Consider the following 18188-nt stretch of genomic DNA (forward strand, 5'->3'; position numbering starts at 1 on the left):
TTGTTTACATGAATTAATGCCATGAATTAAATGGCATGTATTTAATACTGTATAAGATCAGTGTAAATATTTGATGGAACTAAGAAAAACAGTCTTGTATGAACAATGGCAATGACAAGTTCCCCATGGGCCAAAAGCGTTACTATTCTTTAAACTGGCACGCTCTTGCGTGACAACTTTTGTGAGCAACCTATCATTTAGATAATGAGTCTTTTCAGTTGGTCTCTTTACTCAGTTGTTGTCATACACCAATCAATAGTGGCGACAACAGGTGCGTTGGTACCTGTGAACTTCGTGACTCTATCTGACAGTCAGTCACAGATGAAATATTAGATGTACCACTATTAGACCATGATTACTATCTTTTGTTTGAGTGGTGGTGTTTGTCTGTGTTGAGGTTCAAAAGCGTACTGTGTGTGTGTGTTTGTTTTTTGTGTCTGCAGCGGCCAACACATTTCCCTATGTAAAGAAGCGCATCGAGGTTGTGGGAGAGAAGCACTTGGAGCTGAAGCCGATCGATGTGGCAATAGATGAGATGAGAGAGAGGAGTGTTGAACTCGCTAAGCTCTGCTCTAATCAGGAGGTTAACATGATCACGCTTCAACTCAAACTCCAAGGCTGTGTTAGTGTGCAGGTACTAGTATGCATTACAGACTCATTGGGCCTTTTAGTCTTCATACTATTTACACTACCATTCAAAAGTTAGTTTTTTAAAGAAATTACTACTTTTATTTAGCAAATACACATTAAATTGATCATACGTGATAGTTCTATAACATCTGTAACATCTGATCTATAATGTTTCAACAAAAAAAAAATTCTAATAAATGTTCTTTTAAACTTTCTAGTCATCAAAGAATCCTGCAAAAAAAAAAAAAATGTATCTACAAAAAAAAAAATGTTTCCACAAAATATTACACAACTGTTTTCAACATAATAATAATAAATGTTTCTTGAGCAGCAAATCATCATATTAGAATGATTTCTGAAGGATCATGTGACACTGAAGACTGGAGTAATGATGGAAAATTCAGCTTTGATCACAGGAATAAATTACATTTTAAAATTAACATAGAAAACATGATTTTCTTGCGTCTGACTTTTTTTTCATGATAGTTTAGCACATTTTCCCCATAATTCCCCAAAAAGAAATCTCATTAATGAATTAATCTCAGTGAAAAATAATAATTATATGTAATCTACAATGTGTTTATACATCATGGTAGTATTTGTTATACTCCCTTCAATTTAAAATTATTTAAAAATATTTTTTAAAAACATTGCATTACATTTTTTTTGTAGTTCAGTTTATTATAATTTGTAATGCTGTGTTTTTCCCATTAAATCAGCTTTTCCCCCATTATAACAATGAGAATGAGCATGAGATGTTTTTGCATTTTGCATCCTTTCGTGCTTCCCATAATGTTGTTCATGCATTAGGTCAATGAGAATTGGGTGAGAAATATGTTATCATGTTCAAGAAAATAATATTACAATTAACAATCATGGATAATATCGCTCCACAATATTTCTTCTTAGTTCTTCAGTTGCCTTAATAGCACCCAAAAACCCTTGTTATTCACCTGTGTGTTTACATGATGATAATACATCAAGTATAAAAAAAACAGCTCATTATAATGCAACACGAACGTGTTGATTAAAGGTGCAGTAAGTGATTTCTGAGAAGCACTGTTGAAAGTGGATCGGACCGAGCAGCACAACACTCTTGTAGCCAATCAGCAGTAGGGGGCGTGCCCATTCATGATTGGGGAGGAGAGAGAGTGAGCCAATCAGCAGTAGGGGGCGTGTCCACTCGTGATGGGGGAGGGTAGGGGAGAGAGAGAGCCAATCAGCAGTAGGGGGCGTGTCCACTCATGATGGGGGAGGAGAGAGAGTGAGCAAGAGGGAGGTTTGAAGAAAGACTGTAGAAAGAGAGATGGCTGAGAGACATTAAAAAAGAGGAAAGCGGGAAGGCCTGAAAACAGACGTGAGGTTTCGTTGTTTCTGCTTCATACGTGAGTAACATTGGTTTTGCTCTGTTTCACAGAATCAAGATATGCTGTAGATGTAATATTAGCTCAATAACAGGACAGTTTTGAGAGTCATTGTTTGTCTGGAGCTGCTGCTGCTGGAAACTTAACAACCAACTCTTGCTTGTATTTACTTGTGTACTGTACAGTATGTTCATTGTTTGTTCTTTCTTGTTGTACATTTGCCATCTTCACTTGATTTTTTTGCAAAGTATTATTTTGCGTCAGCTATGATAAAGCGACATCCACTCTTGTATTGAGTGTTTATGCATTTTGGGGGCGGAGCAATGAAGGGAGGGGTGTGTTTGTTTGAGTTGATTTCAACTATCAACAGTGTTTCTCAGAAATCGCTTACTGCACCTTTAAGATGACAGAATGGCAATCAAGTTTATTACATCCAAAACAAAATTCCTGTTGCCCTATAACAGGGAAACAAATTAAATGTAACAAACGTTTTTATATTTTTGACCTATAATTATAATATCTTGCACATGAAGTCACAGTTCCTGACTGGCAGTTCATTGATAATGGTTTGTCACGCAATCATATCATGCATCTAATACCGTTTTTGGGCTTATAGGTGAATGCGGGACCGATGGCCTATGCCCGAGCTTTCCTGGATGAATCCAAATCAGGTCAACCCAGTAAGAAAGTCAAGGAGCTCAAAGAAATATTCAGGTATCCGGTATTACCTTTGCAGTTTTTGTCGAACTTAGAAAGGAAACAGATAACTGTGGGTACATACAAGGAAAAAGCATGGTTTGGTAACAAGAACCTAAAACAACAATTACAAGGAAATTGTCCAACACCAAGGTCCTGTTTACACCTGGTATTAAGATACGTTTGGTCGATTAGATCACAAGTAGATGGATACACATTCACGTTTACACCTTGTGTTTTAACCCGTCTCTTTTGTCCACTTTCTACCACTTCTATCTCTTTGAGGAGAGGGTCTATGGGCGGGTAAATGTATGGGGTTTTCAGATCTGGCTGTTTGAACGTATTCGACAACATGAGCGTTTACCCAGTGAAAGAAATCCGGTCAAATGCTTTTTCTACTCATACCGTCATTTATAAATGCGTTTATGCCTGTATTTAGTGTCGTCCACTTATGATCGGATTTACGAAAACACTTCTTAATACCAAGTGTAAACGGGGTCCTATTGATACAGGTTTTCTGAATTAAGCTATAGAGATATCTATACAAATATTACCCGAAATTCTCTTATCAGTTAACTTAATAAAAGTTATAAAAAGGCTCATCTGGGGTAGTTTTTAAGCTTTCTTCTCAAGAACTTTAATTTCAATACGATAGTAAGTGTTCTAAAAATAGGTGAAGATGAAGTTAGTCATATTCAGGAAGCAACCAACTGCACTCACTTTATTCAACAGCATGTATCATCTTGCCATGTTGCAGGAATGTATCTGTTTTCATGCCAGCGCACCTCATTCTTGGAATTGGCTCAGGAATTTGTGGTTCATAGCACTCTCGATGACATTTATATGACAGTTTTAGTTTTCTCCAAACACAGTTTGTTTTTGAAATACAAGTAAATTTTTCCCCCATAAAATAAGATGTCAAACTTAATCATCTGAAGCTTTTGAAGTTAACTACTCACTAGAAATAGCACTAGAAATCAGGGTGCTAAAAATTATACATGCGCACACACACTATACACATTATTTATTTATTTTTGTTATTTGCTCCTTTATTCTTGATTAAATTGTTTCTGTTATGCCTAATTGTGTGGTTATATGTGCTGCAGGCAATTTGTCAATGCATGCAGTATGGCTCTGGACATTAATGAGAGACTGATAAAGGAGGATCAGTATGAGTATCATGAGGGACTAAAGGCTAACTTCAAAAGCATGGTTAAAGAACTTTCTGAAATCATCCACGAGCAGGTATGTTTCATTGCTCATTTCCATCTTCTTGCAGCGCAAAATTCTTGTTCTTCTTTCAACTTCTCCTAAAAAACATATTACTGCAATTAATTCAGCCCAAACTCCATTCAAATGCTTTCTAGGTAAGTTGGTGTGCTGCTTTTAGAGTTTGCTGAAAGTTTAAGATTAACTTTAAGATTAAAGTTTTTAAAATCCTGGTGGCGCCGACGTCTTTGTAGCATTAGCTGATTTTTGCTTTGATTAAAGCACACGTCATTTTCACATATCTGACAGTCTCAATGTGAAATGCCACTTCTCCTGAAAATGTCACCCATCGTGATTTTGTTCCTCATTTTTTGTTTCGATGTATAATCCCCAGCAGTGTTGTGCAAGTTACTTCCAAACTGTCATACATTATACATTACTTGTTACTGTTATTTAAAAGTAATTCTTTACCTTACAATATTACTGTCTCAGAATTGTAATGCATTACATTACATACTCCAGTATTACTTTTGAGTTACTTTCACCAAAATAACTACAGAAGTAGAACTTAACATTCTAAAATGAGTAGGGCTGTAAAGATATGCGATATGAAACCGCGATACTCAGATCCACGAACCTGTGTCACAGTGCGCTGTGTGAGAATATAGAATCACGACACACCCTTCCAACTCCCAGAGTTATCCTTCCCGTCCAGATCCAAAGCTACCACATCTTTAAATTACTATTAGTATTATTTGAAATTAACATTATAAAATAGGTACCTACACCACAAAGCTAGTTGAGAATACATTTTTTAAAATTGGGCAATTCCAGCGTTATGGACGTGACATTTGCAGTAAAAACTTGAAATATAAATTCTCAGAAAATGCATTTAATACCATTATATTGAAACGCCTGTTTATATATCCATAGGCTATAATAAAGGAATCCAGACATTAGAAAAATATCAGTCTACACACATGCGTTTTATATTTAATATGAGGGAAATAGACATGCATGCATGCGTGACACAAAAAATCTTTAACTTTTAGGTAGCAAAACATTTTTTAGTAATTCTGTGAATTACACTAAGCAAACCAAAAGTAATACTACCCACCGGATGAAGGAGGGTTGGCTCTCCACAGAACATAATATATTTATTTTATTTTATTTTTCGTGTTCGCATTTATGAGGGAAAAACTATGTTACGGACGTGTCAGTTCTCCGTTATGGACATGACCGCTTTGAAAGCGGCACTAAAAGACTGCTTTCAAACTTTCACAGAGACCTCAAACAGAAAGCACAAAGCCTTTCTTTAAAGTGAATTTCGTTTTGTATTAATTGTATCTTAATTTTAATCAATGTTTCATCAAATTTAATAAATAAGAAGTAAATATAGTAGACAAGAGATACTCAGGACACGGAGGCGCCGGCGCGTGAACCTGGAGCTCGTCTCATAAATTCAGCGCCTACTTGCCTCACAGACAGACATGTCTACTTTTAAACAGAACAATTCAAAACGAAAGAAAACATACTGCTCTCTGGTTAGAAAGAAAACACAGAACAGAGTAATGCACATACGTCCATCCCGCGAATGTACAATCTTCTTCTACCATATTCTCCCATTAGCCGCTTTTCCACTGGCCAGCGCGAGCACAGAGACCGAAATCATGCCTCGCGGCACTCCTGTAAAACCTGCCCTAAACACGCCGTCACTGGACTATGTCACACAAAGGTACACCAGCAAGAGGGAGATGAATGAAATAAATCGCCATACAAATATATCAGAAGCAGTCATTTAGTCGTTATTTACAAACTTGGACACCACACGTGGTTATTGACTGACCACGAACAGCTAATAACTTACTTGCATTTTTCATTCGGTAATGTCTCGCGGTCTGGCTGGTTTTCTCCCCCGGGGTTTTTTTTTTTTTTTTTTTACAATTTTGGGCTAAAAGTGTGTTGTAATGCAAGCGTTACTGAACATGTACCAAGTAAAATATTACTGAAAATTGATTAGTAATGCCTTACACTACTGCGTTACAACAAAAAGTAATAAGTTACTGTAATACATTACTTTTGTAACGCGTTACTCCCAACACTGATCCCCAGTAATGTATTGCCACATTAAGTCATTTGACTATACAAGACAAAAAAGGGTTTGATTCCTTAGATGATCTATGACTCTTTGATTATATTCATTCTTTATCGCTTATGTCAGACCATGCATTATGATGCACTTCATAAAGAAAGTTAAAGGGCAACTTTCACTCTAATGGCAGTTTTTGCTCGCATTTGTTGATTGGCAAGTTTGCTTTTGGACCCCGTGCATTGGTTTTGATTGTTTTTGCAGTTTCACTACATTTATTAGCAATTACAGACTGAATTAAGATAAATGTGTGGTTCTGTACTGTCTATTATCTTGTCCATGTAGACTCCAGGAAATGAGCTACTTTAACTGGGCATTTCCCTCCATAAACAAACCAAAAAACTAATTTACTGTATGTCTCCACTGGTTAGGAAATGTTATTCAAGGCTTGGAGATCTCACCAGAGAATTTGTTTTTGTTGTCCTCATCTCATGACTAGCAGTCAGTGATGACAGACAGGTTTGTTGGGTTGGGACGGTTAAAACACAACAGGTTTGATCTGTTTTGGCTCGTGAACTCAGTTATCCTGGAGAGATTGTGCCCTGAGATTACATACTTGACTGAAGACTTTAAGAGTGAAGGATTCAAAATACCTTTTACTTATCTTAGACTGGAATTAATGGAACTGTAGATTACCATGGTTTCCAGTTCAATGTTAATTTAGTGTGAATTATTGACATTTAATTATTTTGTCTATATATAATGATTTACTTATCTGCCACAGTGTTTTTAAATTACCTTGCAGTGGATATAAAAAAAAAGTCTACACTCCCCTGTTAAAACTGCTGTTTTTTTGTGATGTAAAATATGAAACAAAGATAAATCATATCAGAGCTTTTGCACATTTGATGTAAAATTTACAACCTCTGCAATGCCACTGAAAACCAAAGTGAGAAAAAGAGAAATAAATAAAAAACCTTAAAATAACCTAACTGTATAAGTATGCACAATAACACCCTTTTATAATATGTGGCTGTGTTCATTATGGACTACTTGCATTGAGCTTCATGATGCACTTCCGTTTTAAAATAGTACAAAATGATTGTTCGCAAGAAGACTTAAAAATCTGGACATTTTCAGTGACAGGAGAAGAGATATTCTGATGATTACTGTGTAAAGAATTTCCCAAACTTTTAATCCAACTAAGTTGATCTGAGTCAAGTCACCTTTATTTATGCAGCGCTTTTTACAATACAGATTGTTTCAAAGAAGCTTTACAGTGACAGGAAAATAATGGCTGTACAGCAGATCTAGAAGAAAATATTGTCATAGTACAGCCTAAGTAAGTTCAGTGATGGTTCATTTTTGCCGTAAAAAAGTTATTTAGTTCATTTATACTGTCAAACCAAAAATTATTCAGACACCAGATCTAATTTTTTATATTTTACTAGTGGGTGCAGGACACTGTAGTTCGTTTATGTAAGTGAGGATAGCAAAATAAAGTAAACTGTGACATATTATACCCAAACATTCTTCATACAGTTGACTACCAGTAAAATGTATAAAAATTTGGGACCAAAAAGTATTCAGACACTTTGACATGACAGTGTTTTTTTTTTCTTTAAATGCTAATGCAACCTTTTTACACCACAGTCTGAACAAAATTAAGCATTGCTTGGTAATTGATTGACCTAAATTGGTATTTTCTAATTGTGTACTTAAATTTAACAGCTGAAAACTGACAGCTGTTCAACCTGATTCATCTGTGAGACAGTCTAACCGAAGGATGGCCAAGACCAGAGAAATATCGACTGATTTGATAACTCATAAAGTCATATTTTATTACCATTTTCTAAACTACAGCGAATAAACTGTGATAATGTGAGAAATGTTGAAGGTGTCTCAATAAATTTTGATTTGACTGTATATATAGCCGCTCTGGAGACAACAGTGATGTCATCGTCCAGCTCAGTTCAGTTTTCATATAATGGTGTCAATGCAGGCAGATCAATAATATTGTTGATGATGTATTAAAGGAACACGCTGACTTTTTGGGACTTTAGCTTATTCACCGTATCCCCCAAAGTCCATACATACCCTTTTCATCTCCGTGCGTGTCGTAACTCTGTCTGACTGCTAGCCTAGCTTAGCACAAAGACTGGAGGTAAACGGCTCCAGCTAGCATACTGCTCCCAATAAGTGACAAAATAACGCCAACATTTTCCTATTTGCATGTTGTGATTTGTATAGTCACATGAGACACAGCCATCTTCTAACCGTATATATATACTGGGAACTACATTCTCAGAAGGCGAAGCACTGCTACTTCTGCGGAGTGAGGTGTGGAAAAAGGTGTCACTCAGGTGAGGGCTACGAAAATATTTCCAAGGTATTGGATATACCATGGAACACAGTAAAGAAGACAGTTATCAGCAAGTTAAGAAAGTATTGCACAACAGTGACAAAGAGAAAACTGGTCAGGGAGGTTGTCAAGAGGCCTAGAGCAATAGCTCTTTCTGGGAAGAACTGGCTGCTCCCTACATTAGTGAAAGAGAAAAGGACATGTGAAGGCCTAATATGGTGGTAACCCATACTCAGAATTTGTCCTCTGCATTTAACCCATCCAAGTTAGTGCACACACACAGTGAACACACACACGTAATCGTGTAGAGAGAGGTTTTCCCGCCGATGACAACTAAATGGACAGTGCAAAGGAATAAGTGCTGGCTTCATCAAAGTCGGTAAACACAGCTACACCAGAAAGGTTTTCATCTCACATACTGGATAAGAACCTCAAGAGCTGCTCAAAGCTGCCCAAATTTATAGTATTTAATTATGCAAATGTTTCCGACGAACATTCATATATCTAGCCGATGTGATGCGGTTGTGTATGATTTGGCAATAGGAGACAGCCTATACGCTGGTCAAAATCAGGCCGACTCCCTGAATTTTTACAAAATTATCGGGAGGTCGGGAGGTGCTCGTAACGTAGTCGGCTCGGCTCGTAATATTCGACCATACGAGCATCAATGATTTCCACACGATTTCTCCTGAGAGAGAAAAAAATCTCATATTTTAATAAAGCTCATATGACTGAAGAATTCGTACCGCGTATGCCCGGCTTAAAATACATCCAAGCCCCGATAAACTGCAAAAGCATATTAGGGCTGTGCCGGTAAACTTGACAACCGCACCACCGCGGTTGTAAAGCGCCACCGCGGTGGCTGAGTAGTACCGGCGGTGGTTCGCCTAAAAAAAATTTTGTATATGAATGCTGTTTTACATTAATATTATGACACACAAAGCTTTGTTTACAAAAGAAATAATAGGTTAGCAATTAAATGTTATATCGCAGCCATGGAAAAGTTTGAATTCATGACGAATGAGAGAGTTGTAGCCTATGTGAGCCCATTTGTCGGCTTTGAATTCTGGTTTGCGATCTGGTCACCCGATTATTAGCGAATTTAAAAATATTCCATTAGTTATTCCTTATAGAAAGCTTTAATTATCTACTTTTAAACAAAACAATTCAAAACGAAAATAAACCGACTAGCATATGCTTATGTATTCCGTATGAAGTGTGCATTTCTCTCTAGGCGCGTTCACTGCGAAGAGTGAGCATCGTCAACTTCATCTTTGCAGCCCGACACTGACACACACACACACACAAAAAAACACTTTATTTAATAAACAATTCAAATGTCTCCTTGCTATATTTGACACGTTCATAATCATTACTTTTGCCGGTTCTTTGTGACAGCTGTTATGTGCGTTATTGGCAGCGTCACCACCGCATCAGCACCAGAACATGGAGATTTTATTTTAGAGAATGATCGCACAACAGACATTAGAACATTAGATATTCTATAATTAAATCAACTAATCGAATATTCAAAAATCGTGACTCATCCCTGCATGGAATCTCTTTTCCCATATCTTCACTCGCGTCTCACCCAAAGACGCGTTATAAACGTTTCTTCCTTTGTTCGCTTTTAGGTCGATTATTTTCGTATTCTTTACTGTGTTAAAGTAGAAAAAACGCTGTAGGACAGATAGCCTACATTTTTACTTGTAAGTCAAATTCTTTTTAACACAGTTTGTGCTTGTTAGACATATGATAATTGGTAAGGCGCGTCAAGTTCATTTTGTAAAGCGCGTTTCACACGCGCGGGTGATTTTAGTTTGGCTTTCTCTGGCAGCGCGCAAACAGCCTAAATGCCTTGCCCTTGTGGAAGATAAAATTCGCTCTTCATACCTTTTACAAGTAGAAAACATGAAGATATCAGAAAAGAGATCGATGGTCTCTTTCCTGCTCGTGTCCCACATCCCTCTCAAAGCGCAGAGCGGTAGGCTATATCACGCGCCTTTGTGTGGAAATATTAAACTATTTTTTTTTTTTTTTTTTAATAGATTCAACTTTATTATATTATGTAAGTTACCAGTATTTACTGATATCTATTTCAATGCTTTACAGGCTTTAGTGTGTTGTTTCTTTGTTTTTGTTTTATTTATTTATTTATTTCAAAACACCCCCCCCCCCCCCCACACACAGCCCCCAACCACCGCAACACCGCCGGTATTTGGGTCCATTACTACCGCGGTGGTAAAAAACTGCCACCGTCACAGCCCTAAAGCATATATTTCCCAAAACCATGTGGAAAAATGAGTTATGGTCTGATGAGACAGTGGTTGAACTTTTTGGCCAAAATTGCCAAAGGTATGTTTGGAGCGAAAACAACAGAACACATCAGTAAAAGAACACCATTCCCACAGTGAAGCATCATGTGTAGAAGCTGCTTTTCTTCCGCTGGTGAACTGGGGTTTAGTGAAGGGGGAGAGAATCATGAATAGCTCCAAGCATCAGTCGATTTTGGCACTGAACCTTCTGGCATCTGCTAGAAAACTGCAAATGAAGAAAGACTTTCACCTTTCAGAATGACAATAGCCGCTTTTCCACCGTCAGGCCGAACACTTCTAAGAAGAACAGTAAGGAATGGTTCCCATTATATTTCCACTTGAGCTTGATTCAGCACAAAACAATTACAGACTGTTCTCGACTGGCTAACCGTACTGAACCATGCTGGGAGAATGTGTGTAGTTACCTCACCACTCAGGATTGGTCACTCGTCTGTGTCCTGTCTACCAGTTTTTCTGTTTCTGGCCAAGCACGCTATTTGAGTGATGTACACACAAGTTAATAAAAAAATTAAAAGAAATATCTTATTATCTTCCATAATGCCATTTCACACCGTCTGTAAACTCTTGCTCTGTTATCAGCCTCACAGTGGAAAATGAAGCCGTATCCGTACCGGATTGGTTCAGAATAGAACGGTTAAGCAACGAGAACTGTTTGGCCCGACGGTGGAAAAGCTGTTAATGATTTAAAACACACAACCAAATCAAGAAAAAAAGAATGGCTTCAGCGAAGAAAGTAGACCTTTTTGGAACCGCCCAGCCAGAGCCCAGACCCGAATCCTATAAAAAGAAATCTGTGGGCAGTCCTGAAGACGGCCATGATCAAGAGATTCCCTCGCAGTTTAACAGATCTGGAATGTTTTTGCATAGAGGAGTGGGAAAATATTCCCAAGTCACGATGTGCCAAGCTGATAGACTCCTATCCAAACAGTGCTACAATAAAATCAAAAGGTGCTTCGGCCATTAGTTCAGTTTTTAGTGTTTGTTTATTTATTTTTTTCTTTAAATTGTGTTGCTTTGCATGGGTTGTCATTTTTATATGTAAATGTGCACACAAGTTCTGATATGATTTATCCTTGTTTCATTAGGATGTACCTAATCCAAAAGAAACATCTCTAGTTGATTTAGCATTTTGTTCGTTTGTGTTAGATAAGAGGCGATCTGGGATTGGAATATGTTTTTTGTGAGTCATGGTGAGTGTTCGTTGCCAGTGTTATCAGTGGCAGAAAGCGACAGTGTTCTCTTGGCGCTCACGCACACTGCGCAGTCTTCACACTTCAATCTATGGCTTAAAGGGATAGTTCGCCCAAAAATTAAAATTTGCTGTTAATTTACTCACCCTCAGGCCATCCAAGATGTAGATGTCTTTTTTGCTTCAGTAGAAATGCAAAGAAGATATTTAGCTGAAACCATGGTCCTTGGTGATTTGTATTATCAAGTCAACAGCTACCGTCACTTTGAAAACATATACAGACAAAACAAAATGAATACCCATGGCTCCTGACGATACATTGAGGTCTTATGAAGCGTAACAATTGGTTTGTGCAAGAATGAACATTATTTACAACATTATTACCTGTAATCCACAGCCTCAACAAATGGTCCTGAACGCGTTCATGGCAGTCTGGAGCGCGAGTTTCCTGTCGCATAATGACGTATGTGTGGAAGCTCAAGCATTGAGAATGAATGAAAAGTCAATCTTCCCGATTGAGATCACGCATATATTGGTTGCTGCATCCAGGGCCGTTGCACAAGATCCCGGGCAGTCCTGATGGGCCCCCATGTTCCTCAACTTTCTTTGAGAAAGACATTTCTACAGCAGAAGTATGCGCTCCACCAGATGCTCAACTAACTAACATAAACAAAATGCGTGCAGATGGACTAAACCATTTGGCGCATTAGCAAGGGATGGGACCTTGAGACCTTAGATAGTCTTTACTTTTTTGTATACAAAATGTAGTCAGTCAATCAACCAGTAGTCAGTTACCTAACTTTACATTTCATCTGACATTCGTTATGAAATTTATTTAGGAAATGAAAATATCCAAGTAAAATAAAATATATTCCAGACTTTTCAAGGGCCCTGGTAATCAGTACTGGTTTTACCCCCAGTCCGACGTCCCTGGTTATATACATTTTATATATAATATATACAGTTTTCAATTGTAGTCTTTTAAAAAGGCATCTGAAATAATAAGCTAAGTGCAATGTAGTGCAATTTGATACATATCGATACTGAAATATCTGAAACGCTTCCAATTCTCATTTTCCACAGAATAGAAACAGGATACCAGCTCCTCTTTCTCTCTCTCTCAACTCTCTGATAGCGAGTGACACACAAACCCGCCTCTCACTCGTTTCATGTGCTCCGGATTAATATTGTTGGTGTTACAGGGCTTGAATTTCAGCGTGGGATTGCACATATTTTTACTCATTCCTGCAGATTTTGTGTCCACACCCAAAGTGTCGCACATAAAGCCGCCTCTCAGTACTAAATTGAGTTCTTTTTTGCTGCTAATTTCCGTAAACAGTCAAATACACACAAAATAATGTCATAATGCCGGTCTTGGTGAGTATTCGCATAAACACAGTCAGTAATGTTTTAAGTGAACGTCAACAGTTGAGAAAGAAAACGCATGTGTAACAGTATAATCGATCTGTGCGTCAGGTCTTAAAGTGACAGCAACCTAATATACCTGCTGCTAAATTATGAGATAATATAAAAAATATCTTTATGGTCGTTTTTCCCCATGGCTAATAACTTTGGAAAACCACTAGCCACAGTGACTGGTGAGCAAAAAAAGTTGTTTAATCACAATTAAGTATGATTTTGATGAACAGTACAACATACAGTACGCGTCTTCCCTCTCTGTAGCAAACAAGCAGCGTCAGCTCACGTGTGAATTCGCTCCCACACATACGTCATTATGCGACAGGAAGCTCGTGCTCCAGAATGCCTTGAACGCGTTCAGGACTGTTTGCCGAGGCTGTGGATTACAGGTAATAATATTGTAAATAATGTTCAGTTTCTTGCACAGACCGATCGTTTCGCTTTATAAGGCCTCAATGTATCGTCAGAAGCCACGGGTATTAATTTTGCTTTGCCTGTACATATATATTTTTTGACGTAGGCATTGACCTACATTATAAGAATCTCAAAGGACCACATTTTCAGCTAAAAATATTTACTGTTCAACTGAAGAAAAAAAGTCTCCTACATCTTGGATGGCCTGATGGTGAGTAATTTAACAGCAAATGTTCATTGTTGGGTGAACTATCCCTTTTACGCTGTTGCGAAGACTCTCTATTCGCTCCGGTGAAATCACAAAGCAAAATGCACACAAACATGTCCCTGCTCTTGATATACAATCGCTGATGAACATCTTTGGTTTTAATGAGAAAAAAATAATAAACTATACGAGGACAGATTAGAACCCGAAACCTCTGACACGCTTAACAACAATTCGACCACCAGACTATTAGGACAAATGAATATTTAAATCAGATCTACATATTTATTCACTAATGTAAATACTCGAGAGATTAAGAATTTATTGTAATATAGTAGATGAAACTATCACGTCAATAAGTTAAACTCAATGTACTACTGAAATTGATTTCTGGACATCATATCATATTGTACATTTCTGATACTGTATAACCAGCAATCTCCACCCCCGCACACACACTCCTGTCCCACCCAATTTTTAAACAAAGTTACGCCACTGTAAAATGCTATGTAATCCTTAGACAGTTGTTCTGCATGTGAATTTAATGCAATGACCAGGCAGTTCTCAGTTCTCGTCTCTTTTAAATCCATGCTTGGAGGCACCTTTACTTTCAACACAGCACTCATATTGACACAACATGATAGCTTTCTATAAAGACCTTTGTTTAATAGATTACTTCCCCTGTTCCTCAGTTGTTTAGACTAGCAGAATTGCAGCAAGTTCGAGTTTGCCTGTGTGCCTAAGGCTTAATGTGTAATCATGAATATTCAAAAAATGAGCTATTACTGGAAATGAGAATGTGGTAATTTGTTGCAACATGATTTAGTCACTGGTTAAAACAAATCCTTAAAGGTTTTAACCAAAGTGATTGGATGTAAAGTGCTTCTTTCTTCTTTTTTAATGCTATCCTCTTATTACTTCTTCCGCTTCTAACGTTGTCTCTGTTTTTCTTCCTTATGCTGCCATGTCCTATAGATTGAGTTCTAGGTAATCGCTTTTGTTGCCAAAAGTATTTGTCTTATTTTCTTTTATTTGTGCATGCAGTTGCTGTATCCTATGATTATACACTGTATAATTTTACGTGTGTGTGTGTGTGTGTGTGTGTGTGTGTGTGTGAGAGAGAGAACATGTTATCAGCTAATTACGTAAATCCAATCTTCCGTTACATTTTGCGATCCTTATCCTGTTCTCATCTTCCGTCGCTCAGATCTTCCAGGAGGACATGATGCGCTCCCTGTTGCAGAACTCTCTCCATGTGTTCCATGCGATCAGTGGAACCTCCACCTGATCTAGAACCTGATGCTCGTTCCGCACAATCTCCTCACAACTGAATGTACAAATCAAGATTCCAGGCCTTCAACAAGCATCCCATCAGAGAACAAGAATGTCAGCGTCTTTGCCTCGTTTTACTTGTTGTGTACAGCTAGTACACATTGCTTTTACAATTCATTTTAAAGGAAACATTCCCACTCTTATCGCGTTTGCCTCGATCTAGGCTCACATTGCCAAGCTTTTTTTTAATTGTTTCAACCTTTACCCTCTGATCATTATGGAAGCTTATTTCCACCACATAAGAAAAACATCATGCTTTGGTCAATCATAATTCGGACATAAAAGGTCATAATTAGGACTTAAAAAGGTGAAACTGACTGGATGAAAAGCCATAATAATGCGATAAAAAAGTCTAAAAAGGGACATGGTGATGGAAAAAATATTTCAATGCTTTGCGTTCTCTCGCAAAGAACGCAAACATTTTGAGAGCAAACTAATTTTCTCAGGGATTGAAATATTTTTTCAATCACCGTGTACCTTTAGGGCTCCGTATTTATGAGATTCCAGTCATTATGAGATTAAAAAGTATTATAATCTCATAATTATGATTTTCTAAAGCATGATTTTTGGGCTTTCATAGATTTCATAGTATTCATATATTCACCCATCTCTATATGACAAATTTTCATGATTTTCTTTTCTTTTTTTTCCGTATTCTTGGAAATATGTCTCATTAAAGTAAAATGCGGTACCAATGCTATTGCATTTTGCCTGTAAATTTTCTCTGTGTTGTACAATCCAAGTTTTTCATCCCAGCCAAACTGTCCATTTAAATTGCAGGGATTCCACTGGAAACAGAACGCACAGTGTAGATCTCCCAGCACACCAAAGATCAAGTGGACATTTCCATATCATATGGCTTTTACATTGACAGTTTTACTTTCTGGAAATGTCAGGTGATCTTAAAGTCTAAAGCTGAATCTTTGTACTGAATGATGAAATTCACAATTGTAAAAAAGACATAAACGTGACGACAGTAGAGCGCAACGCCCACATTTTCAGGAAGTATTTTTGCCATTCATTTTCTCCATTTATCTTCAGAAAAAAAAATCTGTTATAAGATACTAACCCAACCAACTAGTTTCAAGGTGAATCACAACTTAACAAACTTATATACTGTATATATATATTTGGAAGGTACAATTTTTTTTATTTTTATAGTTTTTTGAATTATGTAATCAAGTCAGAAAACAATGGTACAATGAAAATTTGACTTTTAATCATTGAATTATTCACTGAACAAAATCATGACCTCAATTGGCCTTTTTGTGTACTTTGTCCTTATTTATGCTTGTTGCCTGGTGCAAACTGAATGTTGTGTAATTTGAGAGAAACATGGTTGGCTTTTTAGTTCAGTGTTGCCAACTGTATGTGGTCAAATCATATCATCCCTCTTCCCTATTTCCAGTAGTAGACGTCAACACAGTGGTTACTGACTGGCTACAAGCTTGTAAGACTCAACGAAGATCATTGATGTGCATAATTTCCATCAGTAAATCAAATAGCAGCCACCTGGAGTTAAAACGATATGATATAATATATATATGCAAAGCTTTTTGAAATGAATGCATACCCCAGATGCTAGAGAACAACTGACTTTATGGGCAGGAATGATACAATGCAGAATGTAACAGCGTAGATATTGATATCCAGATATGATTCACAACCTATCCAGGGCTAATTTATTCACACACAAAAAAAATGCTGTTAATACTTATCTGACCTTTCTGCACTGAATATGCAAATTGCAAACAGAGGATAATAGATTTATATAGGAAGTGTTTGTGTGTGTGTGTGGGTGTGTGTGAGAGAGAATGGAAACATCTACAGTATTGAAATAGCAGTATTTGCTAGCAGTTTTCATCTTTTAAATGTCTGCAATTACTAGTTTAGTAATAAAGTCATCTTCTGATCAACAATGGACAATGAATTTTCTAGAAAGATGATAGCATGATGAGACGCGCTGCCATTTCCGAAGATCGGGTTCATTATTTCCTTCAAGTAATGTCAGCATATAATGTATGAATGTTTTTTTTTCCCTCCTCTGTGGTCTGTAGTTCATAAGATAAACTAAATATTTCAACAACAAGTCTTTGTGTTTATTTTGAGCTGTTTTCCCATAACTGTGCTGCTTTATTTATACGCACACACACACATACTGTAGTTAACCACAAAAAAAAACATGTTTGATCAAATCTGTGACCCTTGTCTTTATATCTTTGCAATGCATTGGAAACATAAATTATATTGCATATACACAACTTTTAAATCCATTTCCATATAATTTATGTCCAAGATGGCATTTAACACAATTCTGATGCCTGCTTTCTGAGAGACACTGGAGGTGGTTCACATATAATATCTGACATGTGTACATAAAATATCAGCTTCAACAGTTAACTGTCATGACTAATGCATGTCACAGGCATTTACAATGAAACTGTATCTATGTCTAAATCAAAGACAAAATGACAGTTTTGTCTTGCGCAATGATTTGTACAAGAAAATTGCTATAGGCCTAGAAATGCTGTGTACAGCTGGATAAATTACAGATGTTAATGACAACGAGTTCTTGTCATGAAAACGGTTATGTTTGTCAATGATTTTTAATGAATGGTTAAAATTACAGCCTTAGTAAGTGATTTATGTTGTGGTTTAAACATGAATAACTGTAAGAGCCATAAGTCACATTTATTTATATAGATGTGGAATAAATAATTGTGTGCATTAAGCAATCAGTAAATAACTAGAGTAAATAATTGTATGTGTAATATAATATTTCGTATGTCATTTCCGGCAATGAGGGTTAGTTTTCTTGTGACGCAATATTGGAGCGATCAGCTGATCTATATAATGACTATATCGATCAGTGGGAGCGAGACAGTTTTTTGATCGTGTAACATTCTCCGGTCAATTTTGTTATTAAACGTTACTTAAAAGAAG

At 37.0% G+C, this 18188-nt stretch overlaps 1 protein-coding gene across 4 annotated transcripts in view; it reads left to right on the plus strand.

The window, feature by feature from the left end:
• Positions 1–16682, plus strand: part of dock11 (dedicator of cytokinesis 11) — a 117981-nt gene extending 101299 nt beyond the window's left edge. For all 4 annotated transcript variants that reach the window (XM_079867744.1, XM_079867746.1, XM_079867745.1 and 1 more), the window contains 4 exons: positions 444–634; positions 2611–2708; positions 3797–3935; positions 15121–16682. In XM_079867744.1, the coding sequence (XP_079723870.1) occupies positions 444–634; positions 2611–2708; positions 3797–3935; positions 15121–15201 (509 nt within the window). In that variant the 3' untranslated portion in view covers positions 15202–16682. The remainder of the gene's footprint in view (positions 1–443; positions 635–2610; positions 2709–3796; positions 3936–15120) is intronic.
• Positions 16683–18188: the final 1506 nt, after the last annotated feature.

This window comes from Squalius cephalus (genome assembly GCF_949319135.1).
Source record: "Squalius cephalus genome assembly, chromosome: 3".
NCBI lineage: Eukaryota > Metazoa > Chordata > Actinopteri > Cypriniformes > Leuciscidae > Squalius > Squalius cephalus.